We start from the raw sequence: 27,956 nt of genomic DNA, 5'->3' as shown, positions 1-27,956 counted from the left end.
CCTAGAATAGTGCCTGGCACACATTTGGTGCCCAATAAATATTCGTTGAATGAATAAATAAAATTTCATTTTTATATCTGCATAAAAACAGATGTAGAAAAATCCACAGCAAACTATTGACAGTGATTATTTCTGGGGAGTGGGGTTAGAAGCTGATTGGAAAATTTCCATCCTGTGTACATTTCTATATCATTTGACACATGTACCACTTATAGGTAATTAAAAACTAAATAAAAAATACTTTAAAGGAAAAACATAACAGTCCCATCTCTCCTTCTAGGTGACTCAAAACACTCTTTGGGCTCTTTTCTAGAAACATAAATGGACAGTAGCTCACCAGGCTCCTCTGTCCATGGCATTCTCTAGGCAAGAATACTGCAGTGGGTAGCCATTCCCTTCTCTAGGGGCTCTTCCTGACCCAGGGATTAAACCCAGGTCTCCTGCACTGCAGGCAGATTCTTTACCATCTGAGCTACCAAAGAAGTCCCAGAAATATAAAATAATTCCCCAAAAGAATTATCCTCCATTTGTCTTCATTGCATGTGCTATCAGAGTTCAGAATATACCAGTCAGCCTGGTCTTTATGAAGTTCTAACACCATTAGTGCAGGACTTCTCTGGTGGCTCAGATGGTAAAGAATCTGCCTGCAATGCTGGAGATGTGGGTCTGTGGGTTTGATCCCTGGATCGGGAAGATCCCCTGGAGAAGGGAATGATTACCCCCTCCAGTATTCTTGCCTGGAGAATTCCATGGACAGAGGAGCCTGGTGGGTTACAGTCCATGGGGTTGCAAACAGTTGGACACAACTGCGTTAATCGACCAGGAATATCAGACAGACACACACACACACACCATGGTTTGCCGTTGCCAGGAGTCTGCTGGGTAAAAAGCCTTTCCAGCTAACTCAACTGACCCTTCTTTATACCCACTTCCTCCCTCCAGCAGGCGGAAAGCTTCACTGGTAGTTCCTTGGGCTGTGTTCCTTGACATCGTAAAATCGTCAACACTGCTGTCAGACGGGGTGAACCTGTAGTCCCTTGCAGGCTACAGAATTCATCCAGTGCTAGAGGGAGCTCTTGAGACAAGACACGTGGCCTCTCGTAGAAGCAAATCCAACCCAACTCGGCATGACAAACACCTCAGGATATCACACACACAACAGCCACACTGACCTCGTACTGTGTGTCTTCCATGAGTGGCCACAGTCATGAGGCCTCTGTTAAGTAACTCCTGATCCTCACCGTGAGCTCTTTATTCCCCAGAAGCATGCCCATAGTAGTAGTAATAATACTCTCACTGGGAGTTGTTCCCCAAGGCCCTTGACATTAGCTTTTTCTGAACTCTTAACTGGCCATAAAAGCTCCCTGGCGAGCTTGCAGGATCCTCTACCTCCAGGACAGCATTTGGGGGATGAGGGGTGCCATACAGCTCTGAGAGGCCAGAAGCAGGACAGACCTGCCTGTCCCTGACAGTTTCTGCAGCTCACCCTAGAAACCAGGGCAGCAACAGCCAATTCTCATCACCATTTTGGTATGAAAACTGGAACTCTTCGAATTTTAAGTGAGAACAAATCAACCAGCTGGGTTGTTTTTAATCTTTTTTTTTTTCAAGTGAGTCAGCTGGAATGAGAGTTACAACTATTTGAGAACAGCCCCCTGGTAGACAGTTACCACCTGATTTTACACATGATTTCCAGTATGTTTTGGCAAAGCAACAGAATAGGGATGTGGAGCTATTGCTGACAACTTTTCTGAACAAGTGCCTCTGGACTTAGCTTTGCTTCTTTTGAAACACTGATTTATTACTCCTTAGCTCAAGCTTCATTTCTCAGGCCTTGCTCCTCTAATGACACTTTAGAAAGGACATCACTTTACTCTGGAGGGGTCTGCTTATTGAAATTCACCTTTCTTTGGGACCAGAGCACAGGGTTTGGAGTAGGACCATCCATGTGACCTTGAGCAAGAACACTTACCCCTCTGAACTCCAGTTTGCTCTTCTGTAAAATGCAGATAATAACACTGCCTGGTCAGATGACTATAAGGATTGAATGAAGTAATGCAGATAAAGTGCTTAGTGTTATGACTGTCACAGGTGAAGCCTCAAATCATTACATTACTATAAAGTGAGACCCTACTTTTCCCCCCATCTAAGACTCCTTCAGTAGAGTCTCCCATAATTGCCCAGAACAATCTCTCACAACAAACACACCTCAAGACTGACCACCTTGGAACCTCCTGCCCAGATTCCTCTTGCCTAGAACTTCATCAGAAGCTTGGGCCATAGTTCAGGGATCTCATAAAGCAGCTGAGGATCTCTAGCCTCTCCCCTCCACAAAATTATGGACAAGAGTTTGTTAACTGCCATCATGGGTCAAACCATAGGGAGATGATAGGGGAACTGTTGAGAGTGGAATGTCGAGAAGGCTCAGTGATGCCTTATATTTGCAGTCTTGCCCCAGCTGGGGGAACCACAGTGCTTTGAAGACCACGGTCCTTCAGACCCTTAAAGGACAACCCTCTCTCTTCTCATCAGCCCTGCCTCTTCCATCCCATCCCTCAACTGACATTTACTAAGTGCCAGGCACTACTCCTTGTGTTCAGGGGCTCCTGATCCAGGAGGCAAGGGCAATACCAAGTGTAGATCTCAAATGAGGGTGGGGATCCCAGGTGTTCTCTGGAAGGAGCCTGGGGAGAAAGGATGGGCCAGACTTGCTTATGGCTGCCTTTAGTGCTTTTGGAGCTCAAGAGAGTTCTATTAGTAAAAATGTCCCGGCTAGCAGGCCACTCACCACACTGGTTTCCTCCATGGTCCTGGCCCATTGCACAGGACTCTATCTGGCGTTCAGATGTTCGGGGAGACTTTTTAGCCACTTCAAGGTTCACGCCTGAGAGCTGGAGGTGCAGCTGCTCCCTGTGGGCAGCCTTCCGGAGAGTGCGGATGGCCTTCCGGAGCCGCTTCTCTGTTCGCTTTACGATGCAACTGAGATCACAAGACACTGCAGAAACCAGAGAGTGCAGTGGAGGGGAGTTCAGGCTGCTGTACGTATCTGCTGGACTATGTCTAGACCGACTGCAGGGCCTACCAACACTCACAGCCCCCTGCAGACAGCACGGGGAGAGACATGGAGCTGGGCACCTAGCAGGCTGGGCAGCATTTGATTCAAACAGAAATTTGTTGGCCAAAATGGTAGCTTTGAGTTTTGATGAGGCAGATAAAATCATCAGGTTCCAAACAAATTCAGTGTAGTTTGGGGGTAAACAAACAAACAAAAAAAAACAGGAGATACTTAAGTGAATGCACAATTTCCCCCCACAAGAATGATGAAGAGCAAAAGGCAAAGAAACAGGAGAAAGCTGTAAGAAGCCTGGCACCAGAGACTATTTTCAAACCAACCTGTCACCTCCTTTTGGTTAGTTTCAAGCTCAAACTCAACAGTGATAAACATTTCCTTAGGGGCGTTCGGTCGGCCAGGGCCTCCTGGGACTTGCTTGCCAGAGCTGCATGTAAGGTTTGCGTAGCGGAAGCTCTCTTTTACTGAGCTGTGCTTCTCTGTATGGAGAAACAAAATTATCGGAAGCCAAATCCTGGCAAAGCACTCAGCTGAACATTCGCTCAAACTCTGTAAACATTTCATTAGAACAGCTCTCTGGGGACCAGATGATTAACTCCAGATGCCAAGACACTGCAAGCCCTCAGCCTGGAGCACGATGACACTATAATCTTGAAGAGCCAGTATTGCCTCCTATGTAACTTTACCATTAGCTCTCGAAACTGATTTTCATGAACAGATGCTTAATGTTTCTGAATGACCAGCCACACATGTGGAAGACTGGAACCAAAGGTTGTCTTGCCTTCCTGACTGGTGGTTTGCTAAGGTGCATTCATGTTCTCAGGGTTCATTTCTTTAAAGCTGAACTATGATGCCTCAAGCAGGGGCTGAGTCTTCAAGTACGGAACGAGCATGAGAGTAGAAAGGAAATTAACTCCTGCTTTCAGGCAAACTGACCTTGGAGTAATTCCAACTCAAAGAGAAAGCTGGAAAGCACATCAACAGTGACGACTCATTTTGAAATAACCAGGAGCAATAAATGGCAAAAAGATCAACAGATCCAAACAGTCATGAAGGCATACAGGACGGGAGTGAAGGTGTTATGTAAGGCTTTGGACATGCTCGTTTCTGACCCTCACTCCTCATTCCATGACTTCCAGTGAATCTTTTGACTAATGATTGTTAACCAGAACCAAAGAGCAGATCCACATACTATCCATACAATGAACTAATCTCAACTGAACTGATGAATTATCTGTATCATATTCTTCTCTTAACATTATAAGGATGTTCAAATCAGCAGGGCATCAGGGTCAAAGGAAGGAGAAGGCAATTAATTTTTCCCTAAAGATCCATCTTACCTCTCAAAAGGCTCACTTCAAATCTCAAACTGGATAGATGTTCATTTTGAACCTCTTTCACTTTCTATTTTCTCATATCTATTAAAAAAATTTTTTTTATTTTGAAGTAAGCTTAGATGTATAGGAAAGTTTCTGAGAGGGTATTCAGAGTTCTCACATACTCTTCATCCAGTGTTCTCTAATATTAACATCTTATATTTACATGTATCTTTATCAAAACTAAGAAATTAACATTAGTATAATATCATTAAATAAACTAAAGACCAAATCTATCTTTAAATAATGCTTTCACCCTCTGATTAAAAGTATAAATGCTCACTATTGGGGAATTTGGAAAATTCAGCAAAAAAATTAAAATCACTCAACATCCTTCCACCTAGATTTAACCCACTAATAAGGACATGGTGAGTTTTCTTTGTTTTTCTTCTACTTATGCTTTTTTTTTTTTTTTTACACAGTTTAGGTTATATTAGATATACAAAATGTGACTCTTTTTTTCATCTTTATTATAACATTTTCTAATGTCATTAAACATTCTTTGAAAACCCATAATTAACAGCTGCATAATATTCCATCAAGAAAACCCATAATTAATAGCTGTGTAATATTCAATAAAATGTTGCTGCTTAGTTGATAAGTTGTGTCCAACTCTTTGCGACCTCATGGGCTGTAGTGCCCAGCCTCCTCTGTCTGTGGGATTTCCCAGGTAAGGATATTGGAATGGGTTGCCATTTCCTTCTCCAATTCCATCAAATGGAGGTGCCCAAATTAATCTTGGTTAGTTACTTAAAATAGGCAGCCAGATGTGACTACAGTGACTATGCTTTTATTTGTTTGTATGATTTATTTGAGGGTAGACTAGGGAAAGAACCCTCCCTAATACATGAATCCTGATTTTTCTTTTATTCTCTAAAATTATTCTATGAACTAATACTGGAAATGTGAGCTGGGGAGAAAGAGGAATGTTGGATGCTGCTCTTTCCATAAAGCCAGGTCTACTTGGAAAGTATTTGTTCTGCTGAAGCCAATGGCATCACTGCCTCCAAAGATGAGATCCAGCAGAAAAGCTGGATGTGATATTTTTGTTCACCGAAGATGATCCTTTCTGAGCCAAACCTTTTTTCATTTCTTTGGATTATATTTTAAGCAAACTCTAAGATCTAGAAATTTTAACCCAATATGATCACAAGTTACTAATGCATCTTAAGCCCATATTGATTGCTATTAACTCACAGATTTCCCCAGAGGTTCACCCTCTGTACCCTGCAAAGGAGGTCCTAATGTGTAACCCCAGGGGCATATGGAGCTGCCAGGCAGGGGTCTTCTTCCTCTTGAGAAGAGAGTCCATAGAGAGTCTGAACCGTAGGATCCCATCTGAAGGGCTCTGCTGGCTACAGATCCCTTCCCCGGCATGCAGACACACTTCCTGCACCAGCCGTCTGATTCCATACCTGGGAGGACTGGTCGCAGACCCTCAGGAAACAGCTCAGCCTTTTTCAAACTACATTTGCCTTCATTTAGCTTAAAGGTTACACTTGTCCTGACGGTGGCGACATCTTCAGAAAGAAACAAGTGAGAGAGGTTACCTTTGGAGGCAAAGGAATGAAAATCCCAGCGGGTCACAGCAAGTTGTCCATTGCTGGAAGCATACCCTGAGCCCCTCTCTTACACTGAGACCAAGGAAGACTGGGATCCGGGGGCACCCATGACCCTGGGACGAACGGCACCAGGAGCCTCCTAAGAGTTACGCTTGTCCCTTCATCTGAGATGAATCCAGCGCTCAAACATAACAAAGGAAGGGCCAAAAACAGCCTCAGCAGTGAGATGAAAAATGAGGTCATTTCTGTGCCTTTCCAAGAAGGAAGGCCAGAATCCCCCAGTTCACATTTGGACAAGACAGTGGAGAAAAATGGACAGGCAGGTTCTCCTCAACAAGCCCGTCCTGGGAGGGCAGGGCTGAGGGAGCCACCATTTCAGACAAGGACAGCATCACTCAACACGGCCAGGACTCTCAGGGTCTGTGAGGGAGCAAAGGGCCTGCTGTGAGGGCCTCACATAGAATGTTCTGCTCTCCTTCCACAGGCAGTCTTAACCTTGTGTTGGACTCTGGAGCCAATGACCAGGATTCCCATTCCAGCCCTTCGATTTGTGATGAGAACTTGAGCAGGTTACTCAGTCTCCCTAAGCCTCAGTGTCCTCATCCACAAAACAGACAGTCCCTACACTACTGAAGCTGTTACGAGAACTAAATGAGGTAACGCAAAACAACAACAAAATGTTTAGCCTACTGTCTGGTAACTGTTAACGATTTGCTTGCCCACCCTTAGGGCGGCCTTAATTTCTAAGTGAAACAGACCATAATGTCCCCTCTGACTGGGTGTAAGCATCGCACAAGAAGAGCAGTGAAGGGCAATGCTCAAGACTGGATCCAGGCAGCCTGGTCAACATCCTGGCTCCGTTAGTGTCCCATCTGACTCACTTTCGATATGCTACTTCACCTCGCTAAACCTCAGTTTCTTCATCTGGTTAATAAAAATAATGATAAAATAGCCCCAGAGGGCTATCGTGTGGATTATAATAAATCAGCTCGCACATGTTTTAACTGCTCCATCAATTCAACACAAGCTGTTATTATCATGCTCTGAGCTTCTACCTTTGCTTAAACGCATAGTATGGACATCTAGAACCATTTCCTTATTTAGATATTCTCATGACGTCATCACAAACCCGTCTAAATCTGGAAGAACAAGACCTCTGAAGAGCTTCAAAGGTTACTCTTTGTCTTTTGATAAACCGAAAAGGGTTTGGGCTTCTTTCTCTTGACAGGATCCTTGCTCCCTTGTCATGCTCATGTCTCTACCAATGCCAGGCACCCCAAGTACCTGTTTTTTCCTGCTGTGCCTCTGAGGGGCTCTACGGTACCAGAAGCTGGGGAGACCCGAGTCTCCTGGCCCCAGAGCTACACGGCCCTTTGCCCAATATTATGACCCACCAGAGCTGCACAGAGCCTCCTGACAGAGTGGACACTCAGTAAGTGTCTGCTATGTGGTGAGTCAGATCGCAGGCACCGAGGCTGCAGGCAAGAACATCCTGTAACATGCTCGTGGCATCAGAGAGATTAGGAGAAAAGAAAACAAAGCCAGCACCCAAGAACAGCACCCCACAAATGAAGCCTATCGAACACAGTGAGCCCCAGAGACAACACGCAGATTTGGTAATTACCCCCGAAAGCGGAGTCATTTGATTTTTGCTGTTTGTTCCTGAGAGGAGAGGAAGAGCCGCAGGTGACAGAATAGGCCTCTTGCAGTCCTGACAGACAGAAGGTGGGTTGTCAGCATGTGGGCGAGATTACAGGCTCTCCTGCCGGAAGCTCAAGTCCCTCCCTCCCCCCGCTCCACGTGAACCACTAGAAAAACCCCCAGAAAACAGGGTCTCAGAGCACAGGCCTCCAGGGGCCAGGGAGCAGCTGGTCAAATACTTGGAAGACCTGTGAGGGCTTCTAACACCTAGAGCCAGGAGGGCCTGGCCCCGGGCCTGGAACCCACTCACCTGGAGAGAGGTGAATGCCAGAGTGACATCTGAGGAAGCACCTGTCTCCTCCACCACTTTTACCGCACTGCAGGGACACGTGGGGTGACAGGCTAGTGGGCAGGCCCCCCTTCACTTCTAGACAGGACAAAATGCAGACACTTACAGAGAGAGAAGGACACTTCCTGGTGAGACCAGGCCAGCTGACTCCCACACACCAAAGACCCGAGCGAAGAAGGCAGCGCTGATGCCCAGCCCAAAACACAGACACTCGCTTATTCCCCACCACCCCGCCCAGGGTAAAGGAGCGTCTGGTTTACTATTCTTTTCATATGGAAAAGCAAACAGAAGTGAGTTCCAACCTACGCTGAAGCACAGAAGGAAACACCAAAGAGCCTGCAAAGTATCTCCTGTTTTTGAACTATTTAAAGATGGGCTGCTGCAGCTGAGGGCAGGAGAGTTCAGTCGAGGACTGGCCGGCACACGCCGGGTCCAGGGGGGCATGGCGAGAACTGCTGGGCTGCGCTGAGCCTGAGCCGCAGGGACTCTTACCCACACAGTCCTTTTTATTCCAGTGGAGCTTGTACCCAGAGTGGCAGTGGCATTCGTAGCTGCCCACAGTGTTCACACAGACCTGCTGACAGCCTCCGTTGTTGACGCTGCACTCGTTGGTGTCTGGGAAGTAAAACACTCTCCTGTCACAGCCGTCTGTCGCTGACCCGGCTGACAGTATCCCTCCATCAAGGAAGAAGCAGGAGGGGAGTCACATGACTGAAACTCACTAAGGGAACGTGCTGATTGCCTTCAGAACGTGCACCTGGCACCAGCTGACCCCCTCCCCATTCAGTGGACTTCCTGGCAGGAACCTCACCAGGATGATCTCAAGTTCCATTCTTGACCAAACAGTTGCCCCAACGAGCACACTGAGAAAGGGTCACACTCTACTCTCAGGGTCCAACTCAGCCACAGCACAGGCCCCTAAGTTAAAACTCCACTGTCTTCCTGAGTTACATCCCGAGGGAGATAGAGAGAATGAGGATTCTCCACTTGATAGTTTATAAAGTTAGGGTATAGATAAAAAAAAATGCCCATGTGCCACAACTAGAGAGTCTGTGTGCTACAATGAAGACCTAATGCAGCTAAATAAATAATAATTAAATTTTTAAAAATAAAGCAGTTATGCTGTCAAAATTTTGGCATTAAAAAAGAAAAATGATGTGCACTAATCCCCATCAACCTGAGACTGAGTCCAAGTTGGAAGGTGACTCCAACTAAAACGCAGATACATATTCATATTCAGGAAACATTTCCTTGAACTTTCTTGATGGACTGGAGAGTATGTCTTCAGCCATGACGGGTATGTTTTGAAAAGGGGAAGAGAAACAACACTATTTATGACAAATTACTACTATCCATTCTTCCTAAGGACATAGGACACAAGGATCGGGTAGGAAATACTTAGATCAGTGGTTCCCATATCCTCAAATCTCCAAAATCACCTTGGAAGTCTAGCCATTTAGAATCAGAATCAGAATCTGCATTCTCAAAGATTGCTAAATGCATCTGATGATTAGAGGCCGCAGAGTGACACCAAATCTGACTTGGGCTATAGTCGACTTAGCCGTAAGATCATGAGACATCAGAAGATGTTGCTTCAAGGGCTCAGCAGAGACATAGGGTCCATGGTCCCACTTCCAGATGAGAGGCCTGCACGAAGACCAGCTCAAAGAGCTCGAACCAAGCCCCACAGCCAGCCCCTATGCACAGTAAGACTGTGGGATCAGCTGGTGCACCGCCAAGCCTCTCTGAGGACTGTGACTTTACTATCTGTTGGGAAGTTCCAGCAGACAGTGCATCAGCTCTTGAGAGACCCTCCATTCTCTGAGTACAACAGCATCAATAAAGTCCATAAAGCATTCACCACTGAAAGAACTCAGCTCTTTTCTCTGCTCCATCTCACACTTGATGAATTAAAGGGATCAATGTGAGAAGATTTCCCATAGCAGATGCTTCCCTTGAACTGAGGGACTCCCTACTACTGTTAAGTGACGGGTATGTCCAGTCCAGCTCCCAAGGTAGAAAAATTGGCCCTGATCTCAGGAAACCTTAGGAGTAAGGCCCAGCCTCATGTGACTCTAGAGGGACTCTGCTCACCTCCGCAGTGGGTAAAGCCATAGAGGGTGTACCCTTCGCTGCAAGCACATGTGAAGGTGCCCGGGTGGTTGATGCAGCTGTGGTCACAGGTCCTATCCAGAGAGCATTCATCCACATCTGTAATTGTCAAAGGGAGAGGGGAGCTGAAACTGACTCTGAGGGACAAGCGGAGAGAAAAACACGCTTATAAGAACACTAGTTGCTGACCAATACAATAAAAAAAACAGAGCAAAGAATTATCTATCAGCTCTTCCTGCTCACTTGTATTAAAGAAAGTGTTAAGCAACCCACAAGAAGTATATTCACAGCCAGGACCCTTATTTCCAAGTGCTATTGCAAACTAAAAAGCTCAGTGGGTCTCTCTCACCCATGCTTATTTGCAGGGCTGAGCAATTCAAGATACTGAAATGAAGTCAAGTGAAATAACATACCTAAAAGTGAAAGAGAAGTGAAAGTCACTCAGTCGTGTCCAGCTGTTTGTGATAGCAAGGACTGTAGCCCACTAGGTTCCACCATCCATGGGATTCTCCAGGCAAGAATACTGGAGTGGGTTGCCATACCCTCCTCCAGGGGATCTTCCCCACCCAGGGATTGAACCCTGGTCCCCCTCACTGCAGGCAGATTGTTTACCATCTGAGCCATCAGGGAAGCCCTAACATACCTAAAAATGGTTATAAACTATTAAGGTGCTGCCTGTGCACCAAAGCCTTTGACTGTGTGGATCACAATAAACTGTGGAAAAATCTTCAAGAGATGGGAATACCAGACCACCTGACCCACCTCTTGAGAAACCTGTATGCAGGTCAGGAAGCAACAGTTAGAACTGGACATGGAACAACAGACTGGTTCCAAATAGGAAAAGAGTACCTCAAGGCTGTATATTGTCACCCTGTTTATTTAGCTTATATGCAGAGTACATCATGAGAAACGCTGAGCTGGAAGAAACACAAGCTGGAATCAAGATTGCCAGGAGAAATATTAATAACCTCAGATATGCAGATGACACCACCCTTATGGCAGGAAGTGAAGAGGAACTAAAAAGCCTCTTAATGAAAGTGAAAGAGGACAGTGATAAAGTTGGCTTAAAGCTCAACATTCAGAAAACAAAGATCATGGCATCTGGTCCCATCACTTCATGGGAAATAGATGGGGAAACAGTGGAAACAGTGGCTGACTTTATTTTCCTGGGATCCAAAATCACTGCAGATGGTGACTGCAGCCATGAAATTAAAAGACGCTTACTCCTTGGAAGGAAAGTCATGACCAACCTAGATAGCATATTCAAAAGCAGAGACATTACTTGGCCAACAAAGGTCCGTCTAGTCAAGGCTATGGTTTTTCCAGTGGTCATGTATGGATGTGAGAGTTGGACTGTGAAGAAGGCTGAGCACCAAAGAATTGATGCTTTTGAACTGTGGTGTTGGAGAAGACTCTTGAGAGTCCCTTGGACTGCAAGGAGATCCAACCAGTCCATTCTAAAGGAGATCAGTCCTGGGTGTTCATTGGAAGGACTGATGCTAAAGCTGAAACTCCAATACTTTGGCCACCTCATGCGAAGAGTTGACTCATTGGAAAAGATTCTGATGCTGGGAGTGATTGGGGGCAGGAGGAGAAGGGGATGACAGAGGAGGAGATGGCTGGATGGTATCACCAACTCTATGGACATGAGTTTGAGTAAACTCCGGGAGTTGGTAATGGACAGGGAGGCCTGGCATGCTGCGATTCATGGGGTCTCGAAGAGCTGGACACGACTGAGCGACTGAACTGAACCTGACTGTGCGTTATTACTATTCTATTACTAATTGGTAAAAGAGCCATAGTAATGTTATAAGCTATATTCAATTAAAAAGAGAAAACACTTGAGCTGGAGATATCTCTTTTGGGTCTAGCCAGAATTTGTCTTCTGGCCCCAGGAGACCAGTTGATCCTGAGCTTTAATGCCCTCTGCACTACAAAAAAATTTAAAAAAATGCATTAACACTAACATCCTCAGTAATTTTCTATTGCAGACCCTGAAATGTGGTGCTTAAGCACCAAACTAGATCCTTTTGGCCAATCCTTTGGCTTTGTTCCTCCCTCCTGTTTCAGTCCCAGGAGACCCCTCCCTTCCTGGTTCAGCATGGAAGCCTCCTTGGCTTCAGTTGAGATCATGGAAACTAGCCTCAGGAGGCTGCCTTTGTCGATCTAATCATCTCTTCTTCCCTGGTCTGTTCTCACATCTTTCCCGTACGCTGGAATTTCAGTGTTTCACTTCCTCAACTCTTGGGAAGATTTTAACAGTTACGACTTGTGTCCCCAGATGGATAGACCAGGACCAGGGCAGGATTCAGTGCAAGCCAACTAGACCATTGCTAGATCCCTTTTTCAACACCAACTGTGCCATGAGAAACTTCGTTAATAAAAAACAAACATTTGGAAGGAATCGGAGGAATGAAAAACAAGAAATAAAAAAGGGCAAAATCTTACAAAATCTCTTCATCCACTTTTTCCCAGAAGTCCTGGAAATTTCTTCAGCAAGTTTGTTCTGTGCAAATATTTGTTCTACCAAGACTGACCAGTGAAAAATGAGAAAAAGTCTATTTGCTCTGTAGCAATTGATGTCATTCTATGAATTCTGTTATTAATATCAGCCAGTTACTGAGAATGTGGGTTTGTTCGGTAGCTAAATTTGGCTGCTCACAAAGGGCTCTTGCTTTGCCAAAAATAATGAGATCACTTTTCTAATTCCTTTTTAATGTGTTTACACAGCTTAAATAGTATTTCTTGCTCTATACATTATGAAACATCATATGGAACAGTAAATTTTCTTTCCAAGTCAAACAGAAGAAAATCATGCAGTAGTTATCTAAAATGAACTCGCTGACTTTAAAGGGGGCTTATGAAGAGTCTGACAAATTATGTATCAAGAAGGAAAAAACCAAGAGAGAAACTTAAGATTTTAAGACCGTAAGATTTTTTAAAAGTAATGTTGCATCTTTATTATCTGAAGTGAAATCAGATTTTTTTTCTGATTTTGATTTAATTGTGGGACTTCAAACCAAATAAATTAGGCTGTTCTTATTCTCAGAAATGAAACAGGAATAAACGCCAGCACATCTTTCCTGGGGGTTTCTTTCTGCATGTCAATAGGGCATAAAAGGTGCTCATCTGGAAATATAAATGATGCCCCCTCAACCCAAAACAGCTTATCGCTGTCCAAAACAATTATTAATATCAATAACAGCTACCCAGAGAAGTTCCCTTAAGATATCCCTTATGTGGGAAGAACGTGTCTGATAAGGGGTTTGACATCCTGCCCAAGGACTGCCCAGCCTCTCCTCCACTCAGTCCCCTCCCTCCCTCATCCCCTACCCTTGCCCCAACACCAAAGGCTGGTCATTCAAACAAGGCCTATAAGAAAGGGACCAATTAGTTGACCCCAACTTTTTGCTGAGAAAAGATATGTTAATTAAATCAACATCGCTTTGCACCAAATTTTGTTAGGAAATCCATAACACTCAAGGAAGTTTTAGAAAAGGGAACATATTCATCATCTCAACCCTAACACAACCCTGCTTGCATTCTGTGATCCATTTCTAGCAGCAAGCTCTGGGCTGTAATCACACCACACAGGTTCTTTGAGGTGTTCTCTAATCATCAGCAACTGAATTTCCAAAATATACCTGTGAGCTAACTCATGTTTGTATTTTATCTAACAGATGAAAAAAGTGAAGCACAGGCTGGAGGTTGGATTAACGACTCCACTTGAGAAGCCCAGTGAGGCGGTCTCGGCCCGAGTAGGGTTTCATCTTCTCCAATCCAACCAGTGGGCACTGCAGGGCACAGCTATGTTTCAGCACATACCTTGGCAAGACTTCTCATCTGTTAATAATTTAAATCCCTTTTTGCAGCTGCAGTCAAAACTGCCCACGGTGTTTCTGCAGAAATGATCACACCCTCCGTTGCGCGTCTGGCACTCATCAATATCTGTAACAGGCAAGCATCGGCAAATCAGACAGCGGTACTTGCCTTGTTAGCCACAAATCCCTGAAGTGCTATTGTGTGTGCTTCGTTATTCTCTGAAACAGAAAGAGACCCATAAAAGCATTTAAGGATGTTTACTGATGTTTTCCATCTTACACACCTTCTCTTGCCTGGCTTAACCCGTTTTGAAAGACAATTGCCTCATACCCTGGAGAATTCGGACTTACGCTGCCCTTCTCTTAACCGGCATTAAGGAAACAAATGGAGGGAAAATGGGGATGCCCTATTACTCTCTCATGCCTGCACTGGTCTCTCAAGATGAGATGGCTTCCTTTTCTATACTTCCCATTCCAGTTTAACGATTTAAACTATAAGGAACTAGAATATTTGTTTTGGCAAATTACATAACGATTAAATAGCCTCAATGCTTTTAAATGATTTCTGATACTTGATTAATCTTATATTTTCTGTTTCATCTGGTAACTGTTTATCTACTTTTTTAAAATTACATTAAAGAACGACGCCTTTGTACTCTTGCCCATGAAATACTAAGTCACTGGGGTCTCTATTCATTGCAACATGTTGATGGTACATTCATTAAGTTCTCTGGATAACAATCTTGGCTATTATTTATGATAGGATGATATTATCTCCTGGAAATGAATGTTTCCGTGAACAACTGCTTTTTTCTAATAAGGCCACTGCCTGAAATGGATTGTGCCTGTAGAAGCTGACCTTCTCTACAGTTACTGTAATTAAGTCGGTTCTAATTAAGCTTCCTCAATTATAACCTTCTACTAGCCTAGGGAAGAAACGCTTCCTTTTGATCAATATGAATCATAAGCAAATCTGGAGTTGCTCAGGAGGCGTGGAGGGGGAGAACTGCCTTTACTCCCCCAGGTGAGCTGCATGGAGAGGCCCAGGCTACCTTTACAGGTCTTTCCATCCATCTGGAGCGTGAAGCCGACGGGACAACTGCAATGAACCCCTGTTGAAGTATCCTTGCAGGTGCGGTCACAGCCTCCATTGTTGACAGCACACGTTTCTGCCAAGGAGGTAAGAAAGAGGCAGTTAGCTTCGTAGAGAAGTGCTGACACAGCTGGGAGGAAAGGGACATCCGTGCAGTGGTAATACTTGACAAAAATTCATGAACATCAGGGAGTGTGTGGGGTACTCACAGCCATACCCCAAGTCTCTGCCACCCACAGGTGAGTTAGAGGAAGAGCAAGTGCAGCTCTTCCCCATCCCCTCTCTGCATAAGTGACATCGGGACTTCCCTAGTGGTCCAGTGGCTAAGACTCTGCACTCCCAATGCAGGGGACCCAGGTTCAGTCCCTGGTTGGGGAACAACAGGGCATTATTCAAAACTCTGACGGAATATTCTTCCCAACTTTGAACTCTACTAAGCCAAATTCTTAAGAAAGGGGGAAGGTAAACTATAAAGGCATTTTCAGGTGTGCAGAGTTTTAAAAAAAATTTCTATCTACCCTTGCAAACTAACAAAACAGAAGCCATGGGATCCAGCAAAGCAGGAGCATGGGGAAGGGAATTTCCAAGTGGGTGCTCCAGGAAAGGCCAAGATGACAGATATGCAACTGGCCCAGGAATGAGGCCCCACTGGAGCAGGGTGGAAGCCTCAGAAGGGACTTTTCTGTAAAAAATTCAATTGGCAAGTTATCTGCTGTATTTGAACACATTGTAAAGGGTTTTAGAGGTCTGCCAGAAATTTGGAAAAAAAAAAAAAAATGGTAAGAGGTACTAAGAAAACTAGCTTCCCTTACAGCTCAGTTGGTAAAGAATCTGCCCTAATGCAGGAGACCTGGGTTCAGTTCCTGGGTTGGGAAGATCCCCTGAAGAAGGAAATGGCAACCCACTCCAGTATTCTTGCCTGGAGAATCCCATGGACAGAGGAACCTGGCAGGCTATAGTCCATTGGGTTGCAAAGAGTCGGACACAACTTAGTGACTGAATAACAACATATTAAGGGTATGAGGGAGTCTGTGTGTGTATTGGGGGAGGGGGTCAAAAGGGAGCTTAACAACTTAATTCTCTGTGGTAGGAAGTCAAAAACTACTATTTAAAACTGATGCATCAGGGGAATTCCCTGGCAGCCTAGTGCTTAAGACTTCGTGCTCTCATTGCCTAGGATGCAAGTTCGATCACTGCTCAGGGAACTAAGATCCCATGAACCCTGTGGTGAAGGGGTAAAAAAAAAACACCTGACATCAAGAAATAACTATATACACTTCCCTTTTCAGAAATATGGGGGAGGGTAAGTCAGGAGAAGAAGAAACAACCAGGAGAATTAAAAATTGTGGCCACTGGCAAATGGCAAGTTATGAGACAAGGAAATGATCTGTTTCATTATAAGTACTATTAAGTACTAATTAACTCTTTAAGGTTTTTATATTATTCATACATACTGTTCTAAGGCAATTAAAAATAATAATTTTAATAGGGCAGAGCAGAAAAGAGCTCAGAAATGTCACCTGCCTGGTAACCAACGGCTGCTTAATATCTTACCTGACCGTTACATCCAGAAGCTATCCAAAGATCAGTTTCATTTAGGTCAAGCCAAGCTTTCTCCAGAATAATAACATCAAAGGAGCTGCTTGATTCCCACCCCACAGCCAAGGCTGAGTGTCTGCTGTCTGTGGCCTGCAGCTCCAGCGGGCCTGCTGGCAGACCTTCCTGTGTCCCTCAGCCAAGTGCCGCTCTTCTCCATTCATCTCTCCTGCCATTAACACAGCTGAGTCTGAACTAGAAGACTCAGTGGACAAACACCCAGCCAAAGTGCCATGCTAAGCAGGGGCTGCCCAAAATGCCTCTCTCTTCATAGTTACTCAGAGTGGAGGGGATCTGACATGTACTGACCACCCACTAAGTCCCAGGCAGTGGACTCTGAGCACTTTGGCATATTATTGTCTTAGCTGAGCTTCCTGATAGCCCGAAGAGATCAACTGTATTACATCCATTTTAGAGGAAGGCCAGGACACAGTGTTTCCAAGTCCCAAGTCTGGCAAGTTTCAGATGCTAACCAGCTACGCTGACAGCTGAATCGATGTTCTTCCCACTGGATCAGGGGTCCTGGATGGTGACTTAGCAACAGCAGTGAGTGGAGAACAGACACACCTCAGCTGGACAGGAGCTGCTGACTCCGGTCCAGCTGGTCTGGGGCACGTGGCCCCAGGTTCAGTCCTGAGGCTGTAAGTTGGGGACGGAAAGGGACAATGCAGTGGCTGGGCTGGTGGGTGTGTGTGAGGCGCCTACCCATGAGCAGCCGCCGTTTCACCCGTTTATCCCCATCTGCCACGGACGTGGTGTTGCTCTCCATCACCTCCAGGGCAATGTCCTCTCGCTCTGCAAGAGACGCAAAGAGCACAGTTCTCAGACTGAATGAGTCAGATTGTTCATCCCCAGCACAACCACTTCCTTGGAAATCCCAGACACGAGAACAATGTGAGAAATGTGACTCTTTGCTCAAAAAAAACATGTTGCAATGAGGCTCTGTGTTACATGGCCACAGAGCCTTAATAGACATTAAATACGGGAAAGAGTTTTTTTTTTTTATTATATTGTACTGACCACAGACCCTGGGGAATGCAAGCTTCAGATTCACTTCAGAACCCCTAGTTCAGGACAAAAAGAATCTTGGATTGGGGAACCTCTAAAATGGAGCTAGCAAAGGACACATCACGATGGACAGGGCAGGCATCCAGCCATAAGCATGCAACTCTGGCTTCTGCTGACGGCAAAGGCCACCCTGTCATCATGAACAGCTCTCTTGGGAGGTGACCAATCTCCAGAATATCAGCTCCGGGAGCAGCCTAGTCCAGGAGAGGAACAAGGGCTCTCCAAGTTCTCACAGGGAGAAAAGGGCCCCCATTCCAGGTCTGGAATACTGCCCCTGCCCCATGTGAAGCAGCATGGAACCCGCTTGAGGGCAAGTGCACTGGCAACACCCTACCTCTGGTTCTAAACACTATTAATAGTTAGGGTTTGGGTTAGGGTTGGGTTAGTGGCGAGCAGGCTGGGGAAGACCCTAACCCAGCATTGGGGTCACCATTCACCGAGGCAGCTCCTCCCATCCGAGTGCATCTTGTACCGAGGATGGCAGCTACACTCTGGGCCTTCAGCGGTGTCTTCACAGGAGTGCTGGCATCCACCGTTTCCATGGTTACAGGTCACTAAGAGAAAATGAATCGACACATCAAACACTGAGATGTCCACACCTGGCGCTTTGTTTCCTCCAAAAGAGCTCTGATTCTCATTCAGGAGGTCTTTAGGCACCTAGCGTGTACTAGGGACTGTGCGTAAAAGACCCTTGACTCAGTCCATATCCCTGTCTATGTGAGCAAGCAGTCACAATAAGACTTGTAGAAATGCTGAATGACAGATCTGAGCAACACTGCATAGGAAGACAGAGATGTGAAGGTGAAGGGAGATTTTCACCATTTAAAGGAAATGATACCAAAGGATTCTAAACTAGTGCTCTGCTCTATCAGAAGAAGTACTGGGACATTTGGAAATGTTATCACGTTTTATGTCTGGAACAGATGGTATTTAATTTATACGTATATGTTAGGATTTCTCTCATCAGATTATATCTGATTAGTTAGAAGGGAGGGTAATCAGAGGAAATGATGACTCTTCGCGCACAGTTAATGCAACATTAACCAATAATTACAAAGACTGTGTATGAACACATTGATAACAAGCCAAGGAGGGGAAGAAAGCCAACCACAAAACTATCTATTCATCAAACTGAACAGTGGTTACCTCTGGCAAAGGAAATGGGAGTGGGGGAGGGCTATATGTTTCTTTGGACTGTTTAAATTCTTATACAGCCACTTTTAATTTTTTAATTTAAAAGAACTAAATTTGTGCTGTGAGAAAGAAAATGTTCTGTGATTATAGCTGTGTAATAATTGCATATGCATATCAACAACTAAATAGGAATATGAGAAAAGCAAAACAGCTGGATTATGTGGTGAAATTCTGGGGGTTTTTTTATTATTTTAAGTTTTATAATATTATCTGAATATAATCTTATGGTATTATTTGAGCAATGATATCTTTAAAACATTTTAAATCTTTACAAATAAACTCTCAGGTAGTCTACTGGCTCCTGAAAGGCTGTAAAATGCTGAATCTCATCCACAGGTGAGTCTCCTGCAGAGACCTGGGTCTTCTTTTTGAGGATAGCTGTAGCCAGTCCCACTTTTAGGGGCTTGTGAGGCTGTCAGAACCTGCTGATGGTGATGGTGGCATAAGCCCTAGATTGTCAGGCTATGAGGCCGTGCTCTGCTTTGTGATGGAGGTATCAGAGAGAAGTCTCACCAGCAAAACTGTCTGTCTCTATTTTTTTTTTAATATTTATTTATTTGGCTGCACCAGGTCTTAGTAGTGGCATGTGGGATCTAGTTCCCCAACCAGGAATCAAACCTGGGCCCCCTGCATTGGGAGTGTGGAGTTTCAGCCACTGGACCACCTGTCCAGTGGCTTCCACCACTGGAAGTCCCTGTCTCTCCATCTCTTAACCACGGAGGTCTACTCACTGTAAACAACCAACCCTAGCAAACTGCAGGCATCTTCTAGAAGGTCCGTGACTTTGGGCATGCTGCGTGCATGCTCAGTCACTTCAGTCGTGTCCAACTCTTTTCAACCCTATGGACTGTAGCCCGCCAGGCTCCTCTGTCCAAGGGATTCTCCAGGCAAGAATACCAGAGCGGGTTGCCATGCCCTTCTCCAGGGCATCTTCCTGACCCAGGGATCGAATCCATGACTCCTGCATGTCCTGCATTTGCAAGAAGATTCTTCACCCACTGAGCCACCTGAGAAACCCCAAAATGTAATAGAGGTGCATGTTCACTCAGTCATGTTCAACTCTTTGAGACCCCACGGACTGCAGCCCACCAGGCTCCTCTATGGAATTTTCCAAGCAAGAATATTGGAGTGGGTTGCCATTTTCTCCTCCAGGGAGGGAACCCACATCTCATGTATCTCCTGCATTAGCAGGCGGGTTCTTTACCAGCTGAACCACCACGGAAGCCCAATGACTTTGGGAAGAGTTCCTAAAAGGAAACCCTCACTGTTTCCTCTGGCATAAATAGTGGTTTAGAAACACCTTTAATGGTGGTCGTTTCCTGTTATCCGTCGGAGCTATTATTGTGTTTCTTCATCCCGAGGCAGCTGCATCTGGACTGTGTACACCATGTACTGACTCATCCATTACATAAATGTGTATTGAACACATCCAGGACAAGACCAAGAGGCAAAAATAAGACAAAATCCCTGACTTGGAGAGGTTCATAGCTGGGGGAACAAACACATAAACATACAAGTCAACCCACAGAGCCACGTGCTATAACTGAGGAATAAACAACACTGCGGGAGGCAAAATACCAACTGGCGGCCTTGTCTGAGGCCATCGGGGACTGCCTCTGAGGTCGTGTAGCATGGTGATTAGGAGCACAAGCCTTACAGTCAGGCTAGATCTATGTGTGAATCCTACATTTGCCACCTGCTCCCTCTGTGACCTTATAGCTTTACCTTCTCCACAATTTTCTCAACTTGGCTCATAAGGTGATGCCTGTAAGAATTAAATGGAATATGGCACCTCTTTAGATAAGCCTTTGCACATATTAAATGCCCTCCCAAAGTACCTATTATCTTTTTCATTATTAGAAGTTAGGCAGGATATTAAAAATTGAGTGAGGACTTTTCTGGTGGTACAGTGGATAAGAATCCACCTGCCAATGTAGGGGACACAAGTTCAATGCCTGGTCTGGGAAGATCCCACATGGTGCTGCAACTATTGAAGGCTGTGCACCCTGGAGCCCGGTGCTCTGTAACAAGAGAAGCCTCTGCAATGAGAAGCCCGAGCACCACAAAGAAGAGTTAGCCTCTGCTCGTCACAACTAGAGAAAGACCCAGCACAGCCAAAAATAAGTAAATAAATATTGAGTGAGAATTCACCAAGCCAGGAAGGGAGGAGGGCGTGGAAAAGCCTTGAAGGCATGAAAGAATGGGAACTATCTTCCAAAAGCAAGGAGTTTGGTGTTTGGAGAAAGGAGGTCGGTGAGGCTTGTACAAGAAGCAGGAAGCGGGTATCAAAGAGTTGCCAAATGAGGAAATTTTATTTTATTCCATGAAAAGAGGGAGACCTGTGTCCCAGCATTCACATTCCTCACTCCTGAGTGTGAGCTCCTTCTGACTGGTCCCTTTAGAAACATCATTGTCCTTCCCTACAGGAGACTATTCTCTGTATCCCACGCCAGCTGCCTTCCCTGATGTTTCTGATGCTGGGCTGCACAAGACAACCTCTGGGGTAGGATGGCTTGGGGTTCCCAGGGTGCAGGGATGGGCGGGGTACCAGTCTGTACTTACAGATGCAGTCTCTCTGGTTCTTGGCCAGCTCAAAGCCTGGCCTGCACTCGCAGGCGACACTGCCCTTCGGGGCCTCCATGCAGATGTGACTACAGCCGTGATTCTTATTCATGCAGCTCAGACCCTCTGCAAAAACAGCGGCATGCAGCCGATGACCAGGTTGCACCAGAATCCAGAGCCCCGGAGTATCTGGAGGGGCTGGCAGGCGGGCCACAAACCTGCCTGCCTGGGTGTCCATCAGCCCCACGTTTTACAAGAATATGTCATTCATATCAAGCCAGTTAACAGAGATACGAAAATTTTCTTATGTCACCCAAAACATAGGATGTTTCAATTCTCCAAAAGAGATAGGAGCCTACTCAATACACTTAGAAAAAAGTACCCACCAGAAGGGAATTCCCTCGCAGTCCAGTGGTTAGGACTCCACGCTTTCACTGCAGAGGGCCTGGGTTCAATCTCTGGTCAGGGAACTAAGATCCCACGTGGTGTGATCAAAAAACTTAAAAAAAGAAGTACCACTAGGAGCTCTCTGTTGGGTGTGGAATCAGAGCCTGTGGACCCCAGGAAATCTTACCTCTGCCATGCTTTTACCCACGCTGATCAAGAATGCAAACAGAAAAGGAGAATCTCTCTACAAAAATCTGCAGATAGACAGGTGAAGATTCTCAACCTTTTCACAGATTCTTTTTGGGGGGCAGGGGAGCACCATGCTCTATGGTGTGTGGGATCTTAGGTCCCTGACCGGGGATTCAACCCAAGCCCGCTGCATTTGGAGCACAGTCTTAACCAGGGAAGTCCTCCTTTTCATATATTCTCGCAGATGATTTTCAGAAAATTTCAACCCTCCTCTCTACCCCCACCAAATCCACACTCTGGAGGTGACTGTGATTACTTCTGTATTTTGGCATCACCCCGTGGACATCTGCCAGGGACCTGTCTTATGTGACCTCCTTCAGTTAGTTCCTGGGCCCTCCCTCAGCAGGCTCAGAGGTCAACAGCAGAAAGAACAGAGAGAGACCTCATATATGTGGTTTCCTTGAGCTGCTGTTAAATCCCTCCCAGGTAAACTGTAATTTTCATTAGGCCTGATCTTGTGGTAAATATGGTGGGAAGGGAGTTATTTTCCTCGATGGTTTAGCATGCATCTATCTAATTGATGGGGTTGCAGCAAAGCAGACATCTGTGTGGTTTGCCAGCATCATGCCTCTTCTCAGTACCAATTCTTTAGGACTCTGCCACATCCTAGCACTCTGCAGGAACTGTTATCACACCCAAGAGTATTCTCAAAACCTCTCCCTGGTTTGCACAACATTAATAGGTATGTCATATCTTTTTTTCTTATTCATACTGTTCATGGGGTTCAGTAAGAGACTTTATTTTCTTGGGCTCCAAAATCACTGAAGATGGTAACTGCAGCCATGAAATTAAAAGATGCTTGCTCCTTGGAAGAAAAGCTACGACCGACCTAGACAGCATATTAAAAAGCCGAGACATTACTTTACCGACAAAGGTCCATATAGTCAAAGCTGTGGTTTTTCCAGTAGTCATGTATGGATGTAAGAATTGGACCATAAAGAAAGCTGAGCACCGAAGAATTGATGCTTTTGCACTGTGGTGTTAGAGAAGACTCTTGAGAGTCCCTTGGACTGCAAGGAGATCCAACCAGTCCATCCTAAAGGAAATCAGTCCTGAATATTCATTGGAAGGACTGATGCTGAAGCTGAAGTGCCAATACTTTGGCCACCTGTTGCAAAGAACTGACTCATTAGAAAAGACCCTGATGCTGGGAAAGATTGAAGGCAGGAGAAGAAGGGGACAACAGAGGATGAGATGGTTGAATGGCATCACCAACTCGATGAACATCAGTTTGAGCAAGCTCCGGGAGTTGGTGATGGAGAGGGAAGCCTGGCATGCTGCAGTCCATTGGGTTGCAAAGAGTCAGACACGACTGAGCGACTGAACTGAACTAAATAGGTATGTATTCATGTGATGGTTTTTTGCATTTGTGCAATGTAACTCTAAAACATTTTTAAGAGTAGGGATTTGGTTCTCATTGATTCTCCACTGACAAGACATTTTCTAATACTGGAAGTGGCACTCTTTTAACATGAGTACAAAAAGCTTTCATTCGAGTTCTCCAGGATCCAATACTGCTCTGTATTGTGCCCCTAAAACCTTAGCCAATTGGTTCTAATTAAGTCAAAAGTCATTTCTCTCCAAATCTCACCATGGGACCCATGGGTCTATGCTTAACTGGAATGATTGTTTTAATACAAACAGATGTCATTTCTATTCCAAAAGAGAGGGCAACAGCTAATACATCTCACATTCTCTTAAAACCTTCTTGTTTTTTATCTGACAGTTATGAGCTGTTTGAGCTCCAGCACTCAATCTGCTGGAGGTGGTTGGGATCCATTCATCTGTGCCAAGGCCTGCTGTCAATTAACACAGAAAGAAGCTTGCACTGGGTCAGGGGGGAGCTCTCTCTTGGCTTGGGCCGGTGATTTCTGAAGACATTATTTTCTCCCAGTACTAAGATGGCACAGGAGGTGGGAGATGCCTCCAGGAAGCATCCTGTCCTCCAAAGAAGGCCCACCCAGCATTACAGTTGTTCTTGGATCAGCAGGGCATTTACACTAACAGGCTCCAGGAGCATCTAGTGGTAAATGTAAAGTGCCCAAGAAAAGGCAGCAGTAGAAACATCATTTTCCTTCCCTCCAGGAGACTATCCTCAATATCTCATGCCGGCTGCTTCCCGATGTTTCTGATGCTGGGCCGCACAAGATGGTTCCCAGGGTCGGAAGTGAGGGGAAGTACCCCAAAGCACATTCCCATACAAATCAGCTGCTTCTCCCTCTTTTTCTTTTGCATTTCATTTACAAGTCTGTTAAGATGTTTGCAAAGTGACCTTTACTGCTTCTCAGAGCAATTCATTTGCACAAGAAATACTTTGTAAGAACTGACTGTGCACCAGATACCATGAGGATGCACAAAGAAGTTGCCCCCTGATGTCACATCATACCAAGCAAGACCTAAAGTTACCAGAAGACACTGAAGGTTTAAATGGCTCTGGAAATGCTAAGGGCTTTTTAAGAGGGGCCCCCGAGGCTTTTCAGAGTACCCTGACTCAAAACAAGGCCACTGCTAGGGCAGGCAGATGGACTGGTCCAAACTGGAGGACCCAGCTAGGGTCCTGGCTATCCCAGAAACTGCCTGGACAGTTATGTTTAGGACTGTTAGTTCCCAGGGAGGAAACAGCTCAGAAACCTGAGAAATATCCCATTCTGGGGGACCCCTGGCCCAGGGTCTCACTGAAGTATATTATTGGGAACTGAATAAAAATAAGCCTTGCAAATAGGGCAAGAAAAGGAAGAAACAGATCCTGCTAACAGCATGGCCCGTTACTCACTAACCTGCCACCTTGCCCACTACTCTAAAAAGGCAGCGGTGCAAACATCTAGAAATATTCTCAGAGCGGACAAAACAAAAGAGGAATGCTCATTTTGAGAGCCTGAGCACCCATGAATAGGGACAAAGGCAGGCTGGGGCCATGTGTCTCTCTCCAGCCTACCCCCATTACATGGGTGAAAACACACAGTCTCTTTACCAGAACTTTGGGGTCTCTAAGGATGAAAAAAACACACACAAATAGCTTGAGTTTCTCTCAGAGTTAACTAGTATGATCCCTTATATTAAAGAACATTTAGCATATAATTATTAATAACAACATTGGTGACTCTAGAAAATACTAGCTTGCAGTGTTTACCTTCTTTCAACCATTTTTAAAGGATCAGCTGTGGGTTTTAAAGCCTATTTTAATATAGATTTCAGGAGTTTAATGTGCACTTCAAGGAGGGCATCCTAGAGGAATACTGTTTACCGCTGGCTCTATTTGGAGAGTTAAAACCCTACAATGGAAGTGGGCAGCTGCAAACTGCTCTAATCTGTGGGCTCACGCCACCATGAATTCACCCAGCAGCCAGGTTGAAACACAACAGAAAATCACAGAGTGCTTCCAGATCACAACTCCAATACTTGGACTTGGGTTTTAGCCCCAAACAAATATCCTCATTTTAAATACTCTTTAGGGGTTCTAAGAATGTCTGAATCATAAAAAATTTAGAAAACACAGACTGTGGAAAGGAACTGCTCTTATGGTCTTGCAGTCTGAGGAGCCTGTGTCTGTCATCAGTCTGGGGACTTGGGGACAGGAGAAAGGGGCTGAATCACTGCTCTGGAGGAGTGAGGGTAAGAGAAGGTCTTAATCACTGCCAGTGGCTTCACGAGAGGTGGGACCCATACTGGGGGTGTTCAATCACAGCTCTACCTACAGGACCAGTAGCTCTACCTCCTGCCACCTGAAGTGGAAGCCAGAGGGACTTTCCAGGAAGCAGCTTTGAGCAACCAAAGGGGAGGGGCCCTGAGATCAGGATCATCCTCGTGCTGCTGGCATCTTAATTCAGCCTCGGACAAGAGGTACAGCTCATGGAAGAGTCCAGAGAACCCCACAGGGAAAACGAAAATCAAACCTGCTACTCAGTCAAGGGCTACACCTAAACGAGATAAGAGATCACCTGATTAGAGCCAGGGGCTATGAGTAACCAGCTCACACTCTGACAGTAAGCAAGCTGGGGGATAAGAGCATCCGACTCCCCATTTCTCTGACTCCTCTTCTTAGTACCCAAACAGGCCTGCTGGTGAGGGCTAAGGAAGGAGCCATCATTCTTGGAAAATGAGGCAAAAATCATCTTCCACAAAGAAACCCTTGAAAAATTACTAAAACCACCACAATTAAAATAATAAATCTATAAATCTTGTGATTAAATAGTAGAAAAACTGAAAATCACCTCATTTTAACTTATGAGGATGAACAAGCAGCACAAAGGAGTTAATAGTCTAGTATTTGGAGCACTTCCCTTAAAAACAGGCACGAGCAACCATGGGAGACATACCGCCATCAAAGTGTGGTTCTGTGGCTTAAGAAAGAGCAGGGAAGGATTAAAACCACATCATTGAGTTAAAAATGGTTGGTTGGCCACAAGAAGTTAATGCCTCTCCCTCCTCACAGTCCACTGAACTAACAGAAAAAGAAAATAGGTATACACACAAAGCAGAGAGAACGAAAGCCATCAGAGGAGAGTTTTCTGCAAATTTATGGAGAAATGGTGAATGGCAATATGGGTGAAGGAAACCCTAAAATAGAGGACCCCCCCCAGTCTGGGGAAGGGGTCCACCTGCCCCCTGGAATCCCAGAGGTCAGAGTTCAAAAATACAAAATACAGGGAAGGCCCGCTCTTGCTGAAAACAGGGCCATTTACTGAGTCTCCACGGGAAGGCTCCAGCCCCTCCCTCCCTCCCCACGAAGAGCGGGCTTGCACTTTGAAAAAGCCGGCTGTGCTTTGCAGCACCTTTTCCAAAAACTTGGCAGATCATCATTTCTTCTGAGACATCCTCATGTTTGAAATGTGTCATGTGTCTATTTAGAGATTAGAATCAGCAACTGTGAGAGTCTGAAGAGACCTCAGAACTCACCCAGACCAACTCCCTCATTTTGCCAGTGAGGAAGGTGAAGCTGAAATACCCTGCCTGTCAGGCCTCCAGACTTTACACATGGCATGCTTTCCCTCTAGAGCCACTGGGGTAGGGGGACTCTCAGGTGTGGCGCTGCCCCTCCCCCCGCCCCCCCAGCCGAGCAGAGATACCTTCTGAGCGGTGAATGCACGTGTGCTGATTGTCACTCAGGAAAAAGCCCTCCTGGCAGCGGCACTCGTAGCTCCCCATGACGTTGAGGCAGGTGTGCTGGCAGCCGCCATTGTTCTCCAGGCACTCGTCCACGTCTGCGGGGGGAGAAGGCTGAGCCTCTGCGTGTGGGGCTGCTTCACACACACCCGCCCAGCACCTCCCATCCCCCACCCTACTCCCCACCCCACTGCCCAGCAGCTCAGGGGCTCCTGCTAAGCAGAGACGAGGTCCCTCTTCAGGTCCTTGTGTCACAGAAGCTCTCAGAATTGAAGCCAGTGGGACCGCAGGTAATTAACTTCAGCCCTCACAGGTCCGTGGCTCCCTTAAACAGGCCGTCCCCCTGGACACAAGGTAATCAGTCCAGTAAGTATTTACCTTCTCTCTCCAAAGCTCAGCGCTAGAGGAGACAGTAAAACACAGATGCTGCTGCTGCTGCTAAGTCACTTCAGTCGTGTCCGACCCTGTGCAACCCCATAGACGGCAGCCCACCAGGCTCCCCCGTCCCTGGGATTCTTCAGGCAAGAACACTGGAGTGGGTTGCCATTTCCTTCTCCAATGCATGAAAGTGAAAAGTGAAAGTGAAGTCGCTCAATCGTGTCTGACTCTTCGTGACCCCATGGACTGCAGCCTACCAGGCTCCTCCATCCATGGGCGGCAAGAGTACTGGAGTGGGGTGCCATCGCCTTCTCCGAAAACACAGATGAGTAAGATGCAGTTCCCTGGCTCTAGGAGCATCCGCTTCAGCAAAGGGGAAGAGACTCTGAAGGAGT

The 27,956-nt window shown here is 45.7% G+C and overlaps 1 protein-coding gene and 1 non-coding gene across 9 annotated transcripts in view; one reads left to right on the top strand and one right to left on the bottom strand.

Moving 5' to 3' along the window:
• Window positions 1-27,956, bottom strand: part of SCUBE2 (signal peptide, CUB domain and EGF like domain containing 2) — a 65,997-nt gene that overhangs the window by 25,131 nt on the left and 12,910 nt on the right. For 3 of the 8 annotated variants that reach the window (XM_019975316.2, XM_019975312.2, XM_019975314.2), the window contains 13 exons: window positions 27,147-27,281; window positions 21,445-21,570; window positions 18,126-18,242; window positions 17,326-17,415; window positions 14,984-15,100; window positions 13,936-14,058; window positions 10,093-10,209; window positions 8,491-8,613; window positions 7,960-8,076; window positions 7,633-7,719; window positions 5,862-5,966; window positions 3,394-3,549; window positions 2,789-2,995 (listed from right to left, as the gene is read on the bottom strand). In XM_019975316.2, coding sequence (XP_019830875.2) covers window positions 2,789-2,995; window positions 3,394-3,549; window positions 5,862-5,966; window positions 7,633-7,719; window positions 7,960-8,076; window positions 8,491-8,613; window positions 10,093-10,209; window positions 13,936-14,058; window positions 14,984-15,100; window positions 17,326-17,415; window positions 18,126-18,242; window positions 21,445-21,570; window positions 27,147-27,281 — 1,620 coding nt within the window. The remainder of the gene's footprint in view (window positions 1-2,788; window positions 2,996-3,393; window positions 3,550-5,861; window positions 5,967-7,632; window positions 7,720-7,959; window positions 8,077-8,490; window positions 8,614-10,092; window positions 10,210-13,935; window positions 14,059-14,983; window positions 15,101-17,325; window positions 17,416-18,125; window positions 18,243-21,444; window positions 21,571-27,146; window positions 27,282-27,956) is intronic. The other 5 variants (XM_070803698.1, XM_019975315.2, XM_019975317.2 and 2 more) reach the window with 5 other exon arrangements.
• Window positions 15,330-15,402, top strand: TRNAG-CCC (transfer RNA glycine (anticodon CCC)). Its single transcript has one exon. It is a non-coding gene; the product is annotated as a tRNA-Gly (tRNA).

This window comes from Bos indicus, chromosome 15, assembly GCF_029378745.1.
Source record: "Bos indicus isolate NIAB-ARS_2022 breed Sahiwal x Tharparkar chromosome 15, NIAB-ARS_B.indTharparkar_mat_pri_1.0, whole genome shotgun sequence".
Classification (NCBI taxonomy): domain Eukaryota; kingdom Metazoa; phylum Chordata; class Mammalia; order Artiodactyla; family Bovidae; genus Bos; species Bos indicus.
This window is presented reverse-complemented; position numbering and strand designations above follow the sequence as displayed.